At 43.7% G+C, this 17,144-nt stretch overlaps 1 protein-coding gene and 1 pseudogene across 1 annotated transcript; one reads left to right on the top strand and one right to left on the bottom strand.

Annotated features, from left to right (window-relative positions):
- Positions 1-753: 753 nt before the first annotated feature.
- LOC126494141 (cyanocobalamin reductase / alkylcobalamin dealkylase-like) lies at positions 754-3,421 on the top strand (annotated as a pseudogene).
- A 2,510-nt stretch (positions 3,422-5,931) lies between these two features.
- Prdx1 (peroxiredoxin 1) lies at positions 5,932-16,611 on the bottom strand. Its single transcript, XM_050131366.1, has 6 exons — positions 16,460-16,611; positions 14,592-14,708; positions 11,145-11,298; positions 10,589-10,711; positions 9,033-9,163; positions 5,932-6,541 (listed from the first exon to the last, which is right to left on the bottom strand). The coding sequence occupies exons 2-6, from the start codon at positions 14,695-14,697 to the stop codon at positions 6,456-6,458; spliced, it is 600 nt and encodes a 199-aa protein (XP_049987323.1). The 5' UTR covers positions 14,698-14,708; positions 16,460-16,611; the 3' UTR covers positions 5,932-6,455.
- Positions 16,612-17,144: the final 533 nt, after the last annotated feature.

Here is a 17,144-nt window from a genome sequence, read left to right as displayed (position 1 = left end):
CACAGCAGAAAAAAATAATAACGACAGCTTGAATTTTGCAGGAAAATGGATGGAGCTAAGAAAACATTATTTTGAGTGAGGTAACCCAGATATAGAAAGACAATTATCACATGTACTACTCATAGGTGGTTATTACACATAAATCAAAGAAAGCCAGTCTACAAACCACAATCCCAGAGAACTTGGACAACAATGTAGACACTAAGAGGGACTTACATGTTACATAGATCTAATCTACATGGGAAGTAGAAAGTATAAAAACACAAGATCTCCTGAGTAAATTTTGAGCATGGGGACTTTGGGGGAGGATTGGAGGCAGGAGGGGAGAGGCAGGGAGGGGTAGAGAGAGAAATGTAGAGCTCAACAAATATCAATAAAAAATTAAAAAAAATAAATAATAAAAAGGAGGAATTTATTTTTCTTTATGTGTAAGTGAACATACATGTTTGTGAGAATATGGAAGCCAAAGGGTGTTCTTTGGGTGTTGTTTACCTTCAGTTTTCTCTCTCTCTCTCTCTTTTGTTTGTTTATTTGTTTTCATTTTTCAAGATGGGGTTTCTCTTGTAACAACCCTAGCTGTTTTGGAACTAGCTGGAACCCACAGATCAACCTGCCTCTGTCTCCAGAGTGCTGGGATTAACGAACTTGTGGCATCACTGCCTGGCCTGTTTGATTGTTATAAAGAATTTATATGAAAAAAAATAAATAAAATAAAGAATTTATGTGGATGAATGTTATCCCTGCATATGCACTATGTTAGATCCCTTGGAACTTGGGTTATGGATTGCTGTGAGCCACGCTGGGTGCTATTGAGCCATTGCTTCAGTCCCTTACTCTTTGAGGCAGAATCTCTTAATGATCTGGAAATTGACATGTGGGTGTGGCTAGCAAGCTCTCAGGATCTGCTTCTCCAGGGCTGGTTTTATAAGCAAGGTCTGTCAGGCCTGACTTCTTTTTTCATAGAGGTTAAAGTTATGTTTTCCCTTGAAATATGGCTTTTAATGGAGAGTCCCAGCAGTAGGGAGGTAAAGGCAAGATTATCGTCTTTGCAGTGTGTAGCAAGTTCAAGGCCATTCTGACCATGTCTCAAAAAACCAAACCATGGGCTTATGAGCCAGGGCCATGTTAATACACATCTTAGGCCTTCGTGGAACAGTCGTGACTCCCATCATGCTAACAGGAGCCCCTTATTCTGTTCCAGAAGTTTCCAGAACTGCAAATAGAAGTCATTGCTGACTATGAGGTCCACCCCAACCGCCGCCCTAAGATTCTAGCCCAGACTGCAGCCCATGTGGCCGGGGCTGCTTACTACTACCAACGACAAGATGTGGATGCTGACCCGTGGGGGACCAAGGTTAGAGAATCCATGTGAATGAATGAGTGGGCACTGAGAGAAAATAGTAAAAGCCCCTCCAAGTATCCCTGTGAGGTTCCACATTACATCACCTTCCTTTCCTGACATTGATGCATAACCCAGGACAAAGTATCTGTGGTCCTGACAAATAGGCCGCCTGCTTTCTGGTTTACCTGAGGACATCACAGTCCAAAAGCCTGGGCCCTTTTAATATTTTAAAAATCTCTCTTGTACCCGGGTGGTGGTGATGCACTCTTTAATCCTAGCACTCACAAGGCAGAGGCAGGCAGATTTCTTTGAGTTCGAGGCCAGCCTGTTGTACAATAGCTACTTCCAGGACAGGCACCAAAGCTACAGAGAGAGAGCTTGTCTCCTAACAAAACAAAACAAAACAAAAAAATCTCTCTGGAGAAATGGTTTAGCAGTTAAGAGCACTGACTGCTGCTCTTCCAGAGGTTCTGAGTTCAATTCCCAGCAACTGTATGGTGGCTCACAACCATCCCTAATGAGATCTGGTGCCCTCTTCTGGCCTGCAGGGATACATGGGAGCAGAACACTGTATACATTAAAAAAAAAATAAGTCGGGCAATTGGGGGCACACGCCTTTAATCCCAGCACTAGGGACACAGATGCAGGGAGATCTCTGTGAGTTTGAGTCCAGCCTGGTAGACAAAGTGAGCTCCAGGACAGGCTCCAAACTACAGAGAAACCCTATCTCAAAAAAAACTAACTAAATAAATAAATCTTTTTTTTTTTTTTTTTTTTTTTTACTGTGTTGTGCATGCCCTTATGGAGACCAAAGGACAACTGCTAGAGTCAGGTCTCTCCTTCCACCATGTGGGTCCCGATGAACCAATGTTGTCAGGCTTGGCTGCGAACACCTTCCCTCACTGAGTCACCTCACCTCTTCCTGCTCTATTTTTGTTTTTGAACAAGGTCTCTACACTTGAGGCTGTCTTAGAACTCACTGTGTAGGCTGGCCTTGAACTCCTTGAGATACTTTTGCCCTAGTAGTACTGGGATTTAAAGCACAGGCAGCGAAACCTGACAGGATCTGTTATATTTGTTTGTTTGGGGAGGGGATTTATCTGTGTGATAAATAACCTGGCTATTCTAGAACTGTGTAGAACAGGTTGATCTCAAAGTCACAAAAAACTCCAGCCTTTGCCTCCCAAGAGCTGGGCATACGAAACCACTGCCCAGCTTGCCTGCTTTGTTCCTAAAACTGTGTTTCCTGGCTGTCTCTGGAAAATCCAGGGGCGGAGTAATGCAAGGCAGGGCTCAAGAGAGCCCTTCCTTATTCCTTAGAATTCCTAAGAAACATTCCTTAGAATTCCTAAGAAACACTTAGAATGTTTCTGAGTAGGTGGTGAAGGGAAGGACAGAACAGTGAGGTGGGGGTAAAGGCACTGTGTGCCACACCAGCATACCAACCTGAGTTGACCCCTGGAACCCATGTAAAGGAGAAAGAGCCAAATCAATGAAACTGTCCTCTGAGCCCCATAGGTACATTCATATATGCACAGTAATAATTTCTTAAAAATCAGAAAAAGAGCCAGGCGGTGATGGCACTCCTAGCACTCGGGAGGCAGAGGCAGGCAGATCCCTGTGAGTTTAAGGCCTCTGTTGGTACAGCTTGCACATAAAAATAAATTGAAGGGAAAAAAAGCTTCAATAATGATAGTTGGACTTAGTGTCAAAATGGCCTCTGTAACTCTGCCTTGCTTTTCCCTTCTCCCCAGTACATAGCAGGTGTGTGCATACACCCCCGATTTGGGCTGGTTTGCTATCTGAGGGGTAATGTTGCTGCCAGGGATTGAAGTGCCAAATTTGCCACCCAGAAAGTCCACTGATTGTGTGCCTACAAGAGCTAGCCGCATCACTCTGCTTGAAGGCTTCAATTTCCATTGGCGTGACTGGACTACCGGGATGCCGTGACTCCTGCAGAAGAAAGGTACTCAAAGAGCAGAAGATCTACTTTTCCACCCCACTGCACAACATTTGGCCCTATTAGGCTTAGCCCCGCCCTCAGAACACCCTAGCACTACATCTGAGAATTCCAGCTGAGCAGGAAGCTGGCTTAGCCCCAGTGTCTCACCACCTCTCTCCTGGCCCTGGATACCTTTCCCCTGTGGCCTCCCACTTTGGTAGATTATTTGGGGATAAATTTTTTTGAAAAACCACTTTTTTTTTTTAGTTTTTCAAAGCAAGGTTTTTCTGTGTGGCTATGGCTGTCCTGGAACTCACTCTGTAGACCAGGCTAGCCTCTGCCTCCGGAGTGTTGGGATTAAAGATGTGTGAAAGAAACACATTTATTTTGACTATTTCCTAAGGCTCTAAAACAGAGTCAAGACTCAATTTACATTGGTCAAGACAAACATTCAAGACAGACTTAAAATCAGCAGCTGCCTTCAAATATTGGACTCATGCCTGTTGTATTTTTGTGTAATACTGCAAGATACTATTTAGAGGTGTGGTTCTCAATCTTCCTAATGCAGTTCCTCATGTTGTGGTAACCCCTAACAATAAAATCACTTTCATTGTTATTGAGATAAGTGATTTTGATTTGAATCAAAATGTAAATGTTTTCCCAGTGGTCTTAGGCTATCCCCTGTGAAGTCTCCTCCAACTCCTAAGGGGGTTTTGACCCACAGGCAGAGAATTGCTGATTTAAGAGGATCCTAGGGGTATACACACACCCTTTAAATGGTCCCCACTACATAGGGCTAAGCCAAGTAATTATTTAAATAAATGACTTTGAAACTGTAGGACCTATAGTAGTGATGTTATTACTAAAGGCTTAAAGAAACTTACCATCAAGCCTGCCATCCGTCCTCATGGAAGGAGAGAACTGACTCCTGAAAGCTGTACTCTGACCCCATATACACTGATGTACCCCTCTCCCTATGAACATATGATTTAAGAGGAAGAAAAATGAAATGGTCAAGGGCTGGAGAGTTAGCTCAATGGTAAGAGCTCTTCCAGAGGTCCTGAGTTCAAATCCCATCCACCATATGGTGACTCACAACCATCTGTAATGAGATCTGGTACCCTCTTCTGGCCTGCATGTCTATCTGCAGGCAGAACACTGCATACATAATAAATAAAATCCTAAAAATAAAAGTAAAAAGAGATGGTCATGTCTATCAGTTCTTTACTCCCAGAATTCTGAGATTAGTGCAAGATTAAAGCCAATCTAGGCTGCAAGGCAAGACTGCATTTGTGTGTAGGCCAGAAGCATGTCTTAGTCTTCTTGAGGCTGGAATTTAGAGGCAGTTGGGAGCCATGTGCTGTATGTTGAGATAGTCCCCCTGAACTTGATGCTTATTTGAGGTTTGCTAACCAGCAATCTACCTGTCTCCCCTGCATTTAGATAACAAACACACAGCTTTGGTCCTGGCACTTTTAGGTGGTTGTTGGAGACTGGACTCACACCACGTGCTTGCACTGTTCTGTTCACAGTGTGTTTTACACTTGGTCACAAATGAGCTGACTAACCCTGTAGCCACCAAGGGTACAGAACAAGAGCCCAATAGTAAAATCATCGAATCAGCTGTTCAGAAAATCTTAGCCATGCTGGAGTTCTGGGCAGTGCAGAGTGGAGTTCTCTCCATACAACCGATGCTTTCTTTTGCCTTCACTTCTCTGGTGCTGGGATTACAGGTGTATCCCACACTGTTTATGTGGCAGCAGGCTTAGAACACAGGGGCTTTGTGCACACCATGCAAACTGTTCAGTTCTGTCAACTCTACAGTAAACTTTGTCCTCTGGGAAAAAAAAAAAAAACAAACTGAGGATTTTGTGGTATTTAAGGTGGGGAGGCTCATTGACTTAGAGGGGCCCAGTCCACTGTACACAGTACCATTCCTAGGCAGCAGCTGGTCCTGGGCTGTTTTAAATTCACTTACCCCAAGTTGTTTTCAATCACAAAGAAGAAGCAAAGCAGACACCAGGCAAGCACTCTACCAAGAGCTACACCTCCTGCCTTGAGGCAGCTCTTAAACCTAATTTTTTATGCATAATGGGAGCTATGGAGATGGCTCAGCCACAAAGTGCTCTTGTGAGGAAATAAATTAGGTTCATGGAGCCTCTATTAAAGAAGTTAGGCCTGATAGACCATGCTTATAAAACCTGCCCTGGCTGGGCGATGGTGGTGCATGCCTTTAATCCCAGCACTCAGGAGGCAGAGGCAGGTGGATCTCTGTGAGTTCGAGACCGGCCTTGTCTACAGAGCTAGTTCCAGGACAGGCTCCAAAGCCACAGAGAAACCCTGCCTCAAAAATAGATAGATTGATAGATAGATAAATGAAACCTGCCCTGGAGAAGCAGATCTTGAGAGCTTGCTAGTCACACCCACCTGTCAAGTTCCAGATCAATCAGAGATTCTGCCTCTAAGAGTAAGGGACTTAAGAAATGACTCAACAGCACTTACTGGTGTAAATGATACAGGTTCAATTCCCAGTACCCAGCATGGCTCAAAACAATCCATAACCCAAGTTCCAAGGGATCCAACATAGTGCATATGCAGGGAAAACATTCATCCACATAAATTCTTTAAAAGAAACAGAAACAGGCCAGCCGGTGGAACCACAAGGCCTTTAATTACAGCACTCTGGAGAGAGATGTAGGTGGATCTCTATGGGTTCGAGCTAGTTCCAGGACAGCTAGGACTGTTACACAGAGAAACCCTTCTTGGAAAAACAAACAAACAAACAAAAAAGAGAGAGAGAGAGAGAAAAAAAATAAATCCCAAGTTAAACAGCAACCTTTGGCTTCCATATTCTCACACACATGTATGTTCACCTACACATAAAAAAAAAATAAATTCCTCTTAAATGAAGCTCACCACGTCCTCACATTTTCAAGTTTAATAGATACTACAAAAAGAACAGGCTGATTTCTGCAACAGGTATATCATATAGTCTACCCACAACACAGCTCAGGCCATTCCCAACAGTGGAAGAAAGGCCAACCCCCACCCCCAGCACTGTAGGAAAGGCATGTCTTGGATGACACCAAGTTTTGTTTTTAAGCATGAATAGAGTACAAGAGATTTTCTTCTGGCTGCCCAATGGAGTCTGGCAGAAAAATGGTTCAGTGCTCACTTCTGCTTAGAGAAATATTCTTTGCTCTTTTGGACATCAGGCTTGATGGTATCACTGCCAGGTTTCCAGCCGGCTGGGCACACTGCAAGAGAAAGTTATGATTAATTATTAACCTGCTCAGTAGTATATATCTCCTATCTCTGTCATATTGGTGGCACACACTGGTAGATACGCTGAAGAAACGGAGACAGGAGGATTATAAATTCAAGGCCAGACTAGACTACAAATTTTCATGGCACATCCCTTTATTCCAACATTGAAAAAGCAGAGGCAGCAGCAGATCTCTGGAACTTAAGGACCACCTGGTCTACATAGTACATTCCAGACAAGGTAGCCCCCTAGTGGGCACGGGCACAGGAGTTGGCACCATCCCTCACCAGCTGCCACATGGTTCTCCACAGTACATGGCTTCTGGCAGGTGTGCAGATGGGAAGAAGATACACTTTTCCTTTCATGGAGGGCGGTGGTAGGGCAGGCCACCAGGGGTTTGAGCATGCTCCAATGAGTATATGGACAATACAAAATGAACTTGACTGGTTTTATTTTTTCCTTTTTTTTTTTTTTCAGGTTGGACTGGAGTGCATGATGTGATATTTCCAAATAATCAAAAAACCAAACCAAATACAAAGCTAAGAATGACTCATGCCAGGGGCTAGAGAGATATCTCAGAGGTTAAGACCACTGATTGATTGCTCTTCCAGAGGTCCTGAGTTCAATTTCCAGCAATCACATGGTGGCTTATAACCATCTGTAATGAGATCTGGTGCCCTCTTTTGGCCTGCAGGCATACATGGAGGCTGAACACTATGTACATAATAAATAAATCTTTTAAAAAAAGAAAAAAAAGAAAAATATATTTAAGAAAAGAATGACTCATGCCTATTAATCCCAGCCCTCAAGTAACTGCCACAATGGAGACCAGTCTAGGCCAAATTCCAGGCTAGCCTTGATGAGAGTGAAACTGTCTCAAAATACATTAGAAGCTGGCTGGTGGTGGCACATTAATTCCAGAGGCAAGCAGATCTCAAGCCAGCCTGGTCTACAAAGTGAGTTCTAGGAAAGCCAGCACTGTTACACAGAGAATGCCTGCCTCAAAAAACAACAACAAAAACAGAAAAGCAAACTTAAAAAAGCTTGACACCCTCTAGATGCTCATACTGAAGCAGCAGAATAAATTCCATTTTATTTACTCTTTTTTTTATTTATTTAGGTTTTTCGAGCCAGGGTTTCTCTGTAGCTTTGAGTCTATCCTGTAACTAGTTCTTGTAGACCAGGCTGGCCTCGAACTCAGAGATCCCCTGCCTCTACCTCCTGAGTGCTGGGATTAAAGGTGTATGCCACCACCACCAGGCTGAACTCCATTTTAGAGGGGACCCAACTTTTTTGGGGAGGGGGGGTGGTTAAATACAGCCCAGCAAAGTCATAAACATTCCCAAGAAACTGTGCCAGCCCTGATCAAAGCACGTGACCCCACCAGAGTGTCCAAACAATATCTGTTTATATCTGTTTTCTTCAAATGTCCTTGTAGGTATCTGATTAACTGCTATTTTGAAATTTCCCCTATACCCCAACCTACAATTCAAAAATTGATCTTCTATCCAATCCTGAAACATCAAGGCTTGATGCTACCCTGCCTTGTGGTTTTCTCCTTTAAAATCTCCTTACCCTGAAGACTTAGGGCCATTCTCCCCCACCAGCTCTGTTGGAGGGAAGGATTATGGTCTGCTGTTAGCTAACTTGTAATCAAACCCCAGTGTGTTTCCATTGGATACTGGCTCTGTGGTAGTCTTGTTTGTGGGTGACAGAGCATTACCCACTCACACACAATTTTAATAAACAATGCATCTTTTTTTAAAAAGTCTGGAAAAATCCCTGTCTCAAAAAACAAACAAAAAATTCCCTTTCTCTCTGACACAGGGCTCTACCTGTAATTCACTAGGTAGACCAGGCTGGTACCAAACTTACAGAGATCCACTTGTCTGCTGAGTGCAGGTATTAACAGTGAGATCAGCCGGGCGGTGTGGTGCACGCCTTTAATCCCAGCACTCGGGAGGCAGAGGCAGGTGGATCTCTGTGAGTTCGAGGCCAGCCTGGTCTACAAGAGCTTTTTCCAGGACAGGCTTCAAAGCTACAGAGAAACCCTGTCTCGAAAAACCTAAGCAGTGAGATTCTCCTCAAATCTGCATCAGTCATTGATTCCAAATTAGCAGCAGATCAGAGGTGGAGAATATGAAAATTGAACAAAAAGCATTTTTTTTTCTCCAGGTTTGTCTATTACCCTACCCCATCGGACCACTCTAATCCAGATTTTGGGAGGGGGGGGTATTTTTCGAGACAGGGTTTCTCTGTGGCTTTTGGTTCCTGTCCTGGAACTAGCTCTTGTAGACCAGGCTGGCCTGGAACTCACAGAGATCCGCCTGCCTCTGCCTCCTGAGTGCTGGGATTAAAGGCATGCACCACCACCGCCTGGCTCTAATCCAGATTTCATTTCTTGCAAAAACACAATTGCCCTTTTACCCAATAGCCTTTGCACCCTACCATACTGCTATCTTATTAGCGGGCAGATGACTTACCTTCACCATGTTTGTCAGTGAACTGGAAGGCCTGAACTAGTCTCAGAGTCTCGTCCACAGAGCGGCCAACAGGAAGATCATTTACAGTGATCTGTCGAAGGATACCTTTATCATCAATAATAAAGAGGCCCCTGGGTAGAAGAAAGTGAAGGATTGAGAAAGAGGCATTACAAGTCAAATTTTTGCATTGTTGTTAAGTCCTAAGAAAATGGGCTGCTCTACAAAGTTATACCAGCCTACTATTAGTGAGACCACACTGAACAATGCAATGAGATAGATACAGCTCAGTCAGCAGTGTGCTTGCCCAGCATACAGGAAACCCTGAGTTTGATCCCAGGACCACATAAACTAGAAAGACTAGTGCACAAAAGGAAAGTGGACACAGCAGATCAGAATTCAAAATCATCCTTAGACAAACATGTGCAAAATAAAACATGGAGGCTAGACATAGCAGTACAAGCAGTACATACCTATAAATTCTAGTACCCAGGAGGCTGAAAGGAAGATCACTAGAACGAGGCCAACCTGAACTATAGCAAACTCAAGGCTAACTTGAGATATAGTATAACCAAGTTTCTCAAAAGTAAAAACAAAGGCTGGAGAAAGAAGACTCAGTAAAGTGAGGCTCTTGAAATTATGAGCACCTGAATTTGAACCCCATTACCCATTAAAAAATAAATTACCAAAAAAATAAAAAAATCTCACCTTTAAAAAATTTCAAGGGGCGAGAGAGATTGCTTAGAAATTAAGAGCACTGGCTGCCCTCTCCAGTGGACCTGGGTTTGATTCTTAGCCCTGAAATGGTGCCTCATAACCAGTTGGGGTTTTGTTGTTGTCTTTTTAGTTTTTTCGAGACAGGGTTTCTCTGTAGCTTTGAAGCTTCTCATGAAACTCACTTTGTATATCAAGCTGGCCTCAAACTCATGGAAGAAGCACCTGCTTCTGCCTCCTGAGTGATGGGATTAAAGGTGTGCGCCATCGGCCATCGAAATTGCAACCATTATAAACCATTATAGTTCCAGATGATCCAGTGAACACAGGTGGCAGACACAAATATGCACACATTATTTCCTTTGGGGGGGGGGGTGTTGTTATGGAGGGGCGGTTCAAAATAGAATTTCTCTGTATAGCCCTGACTGACCTGCACTCACTTTGGAGAGCAGGTTGGCCTCAAACTCAGAGATCTGACTGCCTCTGCTTCCCAAAGTCTGGGGACTGGAGATATGGCTCAGTGGCCAAACAAGTTTGATCCCAGCATCCATGTCAGGTTGTTTACAACTAACTGCCTATAACTCCAGCTCCAGGGGATCTGACACACTCTCCTGTCCTCCTTAGGGTATCCACACGTGTGGTATACACTTACACACACAAAAATTTAAAAAAAAAAAAGGAAGTATAACTACTTACAAGATTTTTATAAATATTAAACAAGATAATGTATAAAAGTTAACATAGTATCTGGCACGAAGAATTGAATGGCTCTTAGGTATATGACAGAGAAACCCTGTTTCGAAAAACCAAAAAGAAAAAAAAAAAAACAAAAACAAAGTACATACCTGAAAGAGATACCTTCATCAGCCTTTAAGACTCCATAATCCTGAGCAATACTGCGCTTGGGATCTGATACCAAAGGAATGTTCATAGGTCCCAATCCTCCTTGTTTCTTGGGTGTATTAACCCTATAGCAAGAGACATTCTTAGACTCCATTCACTCAAACCTTGTGAAAGCAGGAATATTAACTGGACCTATCCCTCCCCTTTCAGATACCTTTCCCCCAAAACTTTTCCAACAGTAAAATGAATAGCTTGACAACACTTAAGAGTGTATATTAGACAACAGCAACTCAAGCTGCTTTGCCTCTGCTGCTAGACAGTAGAAAGGAGTTGGAGCCCAGAAGCCAACACTTAACTCTACTGCCAAATCTCTAAATTTGTTCAAGAAATCCACAACATGTTGTGGTCTACTCCTGTAATCCCACCTACTCATGAGGCTAAGGCTGGAGATACTACAAACTAAAAGAAAGCCGGCCTGAGTTACATATTAACCCTGACTCAAAAACAAAAACAGAAAACAAAAAATTCCAAACATGCCAAATGGGACAAAAACTTTACCATGCCAGATGACAGAAGTGAGAATCCACAGAAGCTCCAATCACTTGGCAGTTCAGTTTCTTAAATTCTTCTGCCCTATCACTGAAAGCAATGATCTCAGTGGGGCACACAAAAGTAAAATCCAGAGGGTAAAAGAAGAATACGACATATTTTCCTGGGGAGGAAAAAAAAAGTAATCAAGAGGTTAGCTTTGAAACTGAGTTTTTTTCTCTCTCTCTTTATCTCTCACAGGGTTTCTCTGTGTAGCTTTGGAGCCTGCCATGGAACTTGCTCTGTATACTAGGCTTGTCTTGAACTCACAGGAATTCATTTTTCCTCCAGATTGCTGGGATTAAAGGCATGTGACATCACCACCAGGCAATTGTTTTATTTTTGACATAGGGTCTCCTTCTGTAGACCGGCTTATCTTGAAACTTATTAAAGCAGGATTACAGGCAGAGGGAGCTACCGTGTGTGTGTGTGTGTGTGTGTGTGTGTGTGTGTGTGTGTGTGTGTGTGTGTGTGTTTTGGGGTAAGTGGTTGTTTTTGAGACTGACTTACTATGTTTCCTGGAGCTGACCTGACACTCCAAAAAAAAAAAAAAAAACCACCATCTCAAAAAGCAAAATCAAAACAACAACAAAAGTTGGGGGTGGAAATTGAAGGACAGGAGAATTAAGAGTTTGCGGTCATCTAGCAGTTAAGAACTGTCTGCTCTTCAAGAGGTCCCAGACTTAATTCCCAGCGCACAAATGCCTGTAATATCATTACCAGGGGATCCAAGACACTCATCTGGCCTCTTCTAGCACCAGATATACATGTATGATATAGACATATGTGCAGATAAAACACCCACACACAATTAAATTTAATAAAAAATAGATAAGGAAAGGCAAGCCAACAACACAGACAGAAAGTAGTCAGAGCCTTTATGCAATAATGGAAGGATAATTAAGCAATACCATGGGTAATTTTCTCCCTTTCCATCCTGTTAGGAGCAAGGTTTCTTGTTTCTGCTGTGGTACTAGACTAGTTAGCTCCATCTATCTTGAATAGGACTAGTGGGATTATAGAATCCAATCAATGAATCCTTTTTTTTTTTTTAAGTGGATTTTGGAGACAGGGTTTCTCTGTGTAACAGCCCTGGCTGTCCTGGAACTAGCTCTGCAGATCAGGCTGACCTTGAACATACAGAGATCTGCTGCCTCTGCCTTTAGAATGCTGGGATTAAAGACGTGCACCATCACTCAGCAAACCCTATTTTTTATGTAGGCTCCATAAATTAAAATAAATTTGAGTCCTCAGGTTTGTGCAGCAAGCACTTTTACCTGGTGAATCTGTTCCCAGCCTTCCTGGGTAATGTTTAAGTAATTTCATGAATTAAAACAAATATGTTCCTAACAAGCCCAACAGGACATGACTAGAAAAATTTTACAACCAAAAGTACCCACAGTACTGGTAGATAACAGGATTTCTAGCTCCAATTCTACTTTAGTAACTCAGATTCTCACTAAAGTAAATCTTCTAATGGGCCAGAAGCCTCTCATCACTTCTAATGGCTGAACAACTGGAACATTTCCACATATCCTCGTTATTTTCTGGTAGCAACTATGTCTGAAAGTCAAAACAAGCAGTCCCTGACTCATCTAAGCAATCTCTCTGTGGCTTTGCTTAACAAGCACTTTGAAGCCTCAGTAGACCAAGCCCTACAGGGCAGAGAGCAACTACTCCCTAGACCATGTGCCAGGGTCACCTCCCTAGAGGTGCGTTTTAGACTGTTTGCTGTAAATCTTTTTCATAGGGCCCACAGTAACTGTTCACACATCAACAACAAAGAAAGATAGCAGTAGATTTAACTGGATAGTTTACCCAAAGCTATCTCCAGAAACTCACAGACCACTAAGAAGGTACATTCAACACCAGTTTGAAGCTTACACCTAAGGAATCAAATGCTCTCAATGGTCCCAAAAGACCTAGCTACTGAGATCGCAGGAGGAGGATGGGAACTGAAGCTCAGCAGTTCCGGTACTCGTGCTGCTCTTGCAAACGACTCTAGCTGGGACCCAAGCAGCCACGCGGCAACTCACAACCATCTGTAACTACAATTCTAGGAGTTCCAAAACCTGTGCACACAAGCAGAGTACATAAATACATACAGGCAAAACATTCACGCACATAAAAATATATACACCTTTAAAAAATAATTAAGGTGGTCAATTTATGCTTTACTTTTTTAACTTTTTGAGACGGGGTCTCACTATGCAACTATGCATCTTTGGCTGGCCTGAAATCCAGAAGTCCACTTGATGCACCACTACACCCAGCTAGGAGGTCAATTTTTTGAAAAGGGAGAGAAGGTAGAACATTAGCAGAACCTGCTGTATGAAAGTTTGGCAAAGAACCTGCTGTATGCAGTATGAAAGTATGGCAAAACAAAATTAATTGCAGCTATCAACTTTTTTCTGTGTGCAGAAGCAAAGCCACAGCTCCAAAGACTTGAATTTAAGACTAAATATACTCAAGTTTTCTTAAAACAAGAGATGAGGGCTGGAGAGATGGCTCAGTGGTTAAGAGCATTGCCTGCTTTTCCAAAGGTCCTGAGTTCAATTCCCAGCAACCACATGGTGGCTCACAACCATCTGTAATGAGGTCTGGTGCCCTCTTCTGGCCTGCAGGCATACACACAGGAAGAATAATGTATACATAATAAATAAATATTAAAAAAAAAAACAAGAGATGAGTGGGACTATAATGTGAGTTCAAGGCTAGCCTGTTCATAAGAGCTAGTTCCAGGACAGGTTCCAAAGCCACAGAGAAACGGGGGGGGGGGGGGGGTGCACTACTTAGCTGTTATCACATGACTGTTCTTCCAGAGGCTCTAATACAGATGTGGGGGCTCACAACCCCAGGGGATCCAACACCTTCCTATTTGTAAGCACATGGTGCATAGGAAAACTATTCACCCATACACATAAAAATAAAACACATCCTAAAAGTTTTCCAATTTAAAAGAAGAGGAAGGGGAGAAGGACAAGGCCAAGCATTGATGCCAGACACTTTTAATGGACAGAGGCCGGCAGATCTCTGGAATTTTGATGCCACCCTGGTCTACATATGAAGGTCCAGGCCAGCCAGGGGATAGTGAGACCCTGTCTCAAACAAGCAAACAAAAAGAATCAAAGGAGGGCACAGTGGTGCTTGCCTTTAATCCTAGTATAAAGGAGACAGAAACAGGAGGATCCCTGTGAGTTCAAGGCCAGCCTGATCTATGTAGTAAGTTCCAGGACAGAGAGCTACATATAGAAAAAAATCTTTCCAATAATAGAAGCACCACTTAAAAGATAATCAAGCAAATATTAAGAGGCTTACGCCTAGGCAAACTACCTAGTAATCACTGTCCCAGCCATGACTTCACTTCAGCATGGAGACACGTGAAGCGGCCTCTTACCCAAAGTAATCAATTCTTACCTTTGTAATCACTTAGGCTGATATCTTTGAATTGGCCATCTGGCATAACGGCTGTGGCTTTGAAGTTGGGGGCAGGATGCCCAATTTTTGCATTTCCTGAAGACATCTTGCTATCAGCTGAAAAAGGCAACAACAACAAAAAAAATTGAAATAAGCCTGGTTTTTCTAAATAACCAACAGCTTTCATCACCAAGGCACTTAACTGTAGTTCAACCAAGGGACTGTCCCATGGCCTTGAATATATTGTTTTATGTTAGTCACAACCCAAAAGCTCCAACTCCAGGGTAAAACAAGACTGAATGTTAGCCTTTGTTTTCCATTACAAAAAGCTCCACAGTGTCTAAATAAGTCAGTTCTAACACCCTTTCTGAACCAGTTTTTGCATATGCATTAGAAAGAAGCAAGAAAGAATTGGAACAGACACAAGAAGAATCCAAGCAAAACAATGCCAGGACATTGGTATTTATTTCAAAACATTAGGTGTTGTGTTTATTAAGCAGTTCTTTCTGCATAACTTATTTGAGGCCAACCTAGGTTAATAGAGACCTTATCTTAAGTTTTTTTTAGGTTTCTACCAGGGACAGTGGGAATAATTCCAGCACTCTGGATGCTGAGGCAGGAGGATACTGAGAAAAAACTGATAAAAACTTGCCTCAAAGTTTCTAGATCAGAGAGGCTATGTTAAGGCACCTGCTACCTCATGACCTTAGTTTAATACCCTCAATCTGCATAAAATGGAACAAGAACTCACTTCTACAGGTTGTCTTAACACCAGAGCCCACACACATACATGTTTCGGGATAGGAAGTGTAATCCCCAACACTTGGGTAGTAAAACCTGAAGGATCAGAGAGTTCAAGGCTAGCCACATTAGAGGACAAACCTAAAGAAAACCCTATCTTTAAAAAAAAAAAATCCAAGTATTGTTAGAAAACGATTTCTGCTATGTATCCAGATCAATACCAAGATAGATTCTTAAGATTTACACCGTTAGGCAATTTGGAGAGATGGCTCAACGGTTAAGAGCCTGCACTGCTCTTTGCAGAGAACCCTGATTCGGTTTCCAGCACCCACGTCGGGTGGTGGACAGCACCTGTAAAGCTACAGAGAGGGTCTCACACATCTACCCTCGAGCACCTGCGCTCCCACGCACGTACCCAAAGACGGCCACACATAATGAAAACAGCAATCTAAAACAAAACTTAAAACACTCAAGTCTGAATGCTGCAAGTTCCAAACTTCTTGGTTCATAACTCCAATAACCAAAATAAAGGCTAGGTGCGTCGTCCATCGCAAACTTTTAAACAAAACTTTTTTTCTTACCAAAGTTCTTTTCAAGGGCATGCAGCAACTAGTGCGCTACATCATCTTATCAAACTTGCTTTGCAAGATGGCCTGGCACTCCAAAGACCAACCAATCCCAGAAAATTAAATTCTGGCCGCTGCGAAGCCTCTGCAGAGGAATCGGTCCAAAACGCCCGAGACGGTCACGCCCCAACCTCACCTGAGGTTCCTGCCACTCACCCACCCCAGAACTTCAGGAAACAGCGCGGCACAAGCGGAGCGCGCGAAGGGAGCTTAGTCGAGAAGACTCCGGCAAGTACCCGTCCCCACCGCGTCAATCTACGCTATCAGAAAGCCCGGAGAGGCGGAAAAAAAAAATCAACGTTAGCCTCAGGTTCCAACAGGTCCGGGAGCTAAGGGCCACGTGAAGAATGCGAGCAGCGTCCGAGCACTCGTAGCACCAGGCCTCACCCGGCTGCCTCAGCCCGTGACCGCCTCTGCAGAGCCCGGACCGGCCTGGGGCAGAAAGAACCGGTGCTGTGAGGCGCGAGCCTCGTTTCGCGGCCGCGATACCCGTACACTCACCAGGGCCGAGTCACAGGTCTCAGAGAAAGAAACAGCTACGCAAAGGAAGGAAGACGACGCCCGAGACGCGCGCGGGGCGCAGCTTTTATAGCCCACAAAGTTATCGCGAGACTCGGAGCGGGCCGGGGGTGCGGGAGGAGGGGGGCATCTGGCTGAGCCCCGCCCCGCCCTGGCCGCCCTGACGGAATGAATCAGCGCTTTCCCTGGAAGTTGGGGGGGGGGTCTCAATTCGAGCTTTTCGCAGCAGCTGTTCACAGAGGTGGGAAAGGACTTCCCTTTGAGGCATCGCTTTTTATCGGGGGTATCTGAGAAACCTCGCCGCTCTTTATTCCCAGGGCCCCTATGTGTTGTGCATAAGGGTCTCCCAATCTGCTCACGGAAGCCCACGTCTAATTACACCGTATTCGGGGAACGGTGCACCACAGTAGTTCCCAATTGCTTCCCGGCCTCGAAAACCCTGATCTAGGACTGGAGAGATGGCTCAGCAGTTAAAAGCACTGGCTGCTCTTCCAGAGGACCGGGGTTCAATTTCCCAGCACCCACATGGCAGCTCACAACTGTCAGTTAAGTCCAGTTCCAGTGGATCCAACATCTTCACACAAATATGCACGCAGGCAAAACACCAATACACATGAAATAAAAAGAAATAAATCATTTTTAAAAAAAAGAAAACCTTGTCTGGTTC

The sequence above is a fragment of the Alexandromys fortis genome, unplaced genomic scaffold, assembly GCF_014885135.2.
Source record: "Alexandromys fortis isolate MF-2015 unplaced genomic scaffold, M_Fortis_MF-2015_v1.1 scaffold_369, whole genome shotgun sequence".
Lineage (NCBI taxonomy): Eukaryota > Metazoa > Chordata > Mammalia > Rodentia > Cricetidae > Alexandromys > Alexandromys fortis.
Note: the sequence above shows the minus strand (reverse complement) of the source record. Positions and strands in the feature narration are given on the sequence as shown.

Coding starts and splice junctions, on each gene's coding strand:
- Prdx1 (XM_050131366.1), bottom strand. CDS start 14,697: ATGTCTTCAGGAAATGCAAAAATTGGGCATCCTGCCCCCAACTTCAAA. Junction 10,712..11,144: donor CACTTCTGTCATCTGGCATG/GTAAAGTTTTTG, acceptor CTCTTGCTATAG/GGTTAATACACCCAAGAAAC. Junction 6,542..9,032: donor CACTGACAAACATGGTGAAG/GTAAGTCATCTG, acceptor TTTCTCTTGCAG/TGTGCCCAGCCGGCTGGAAA.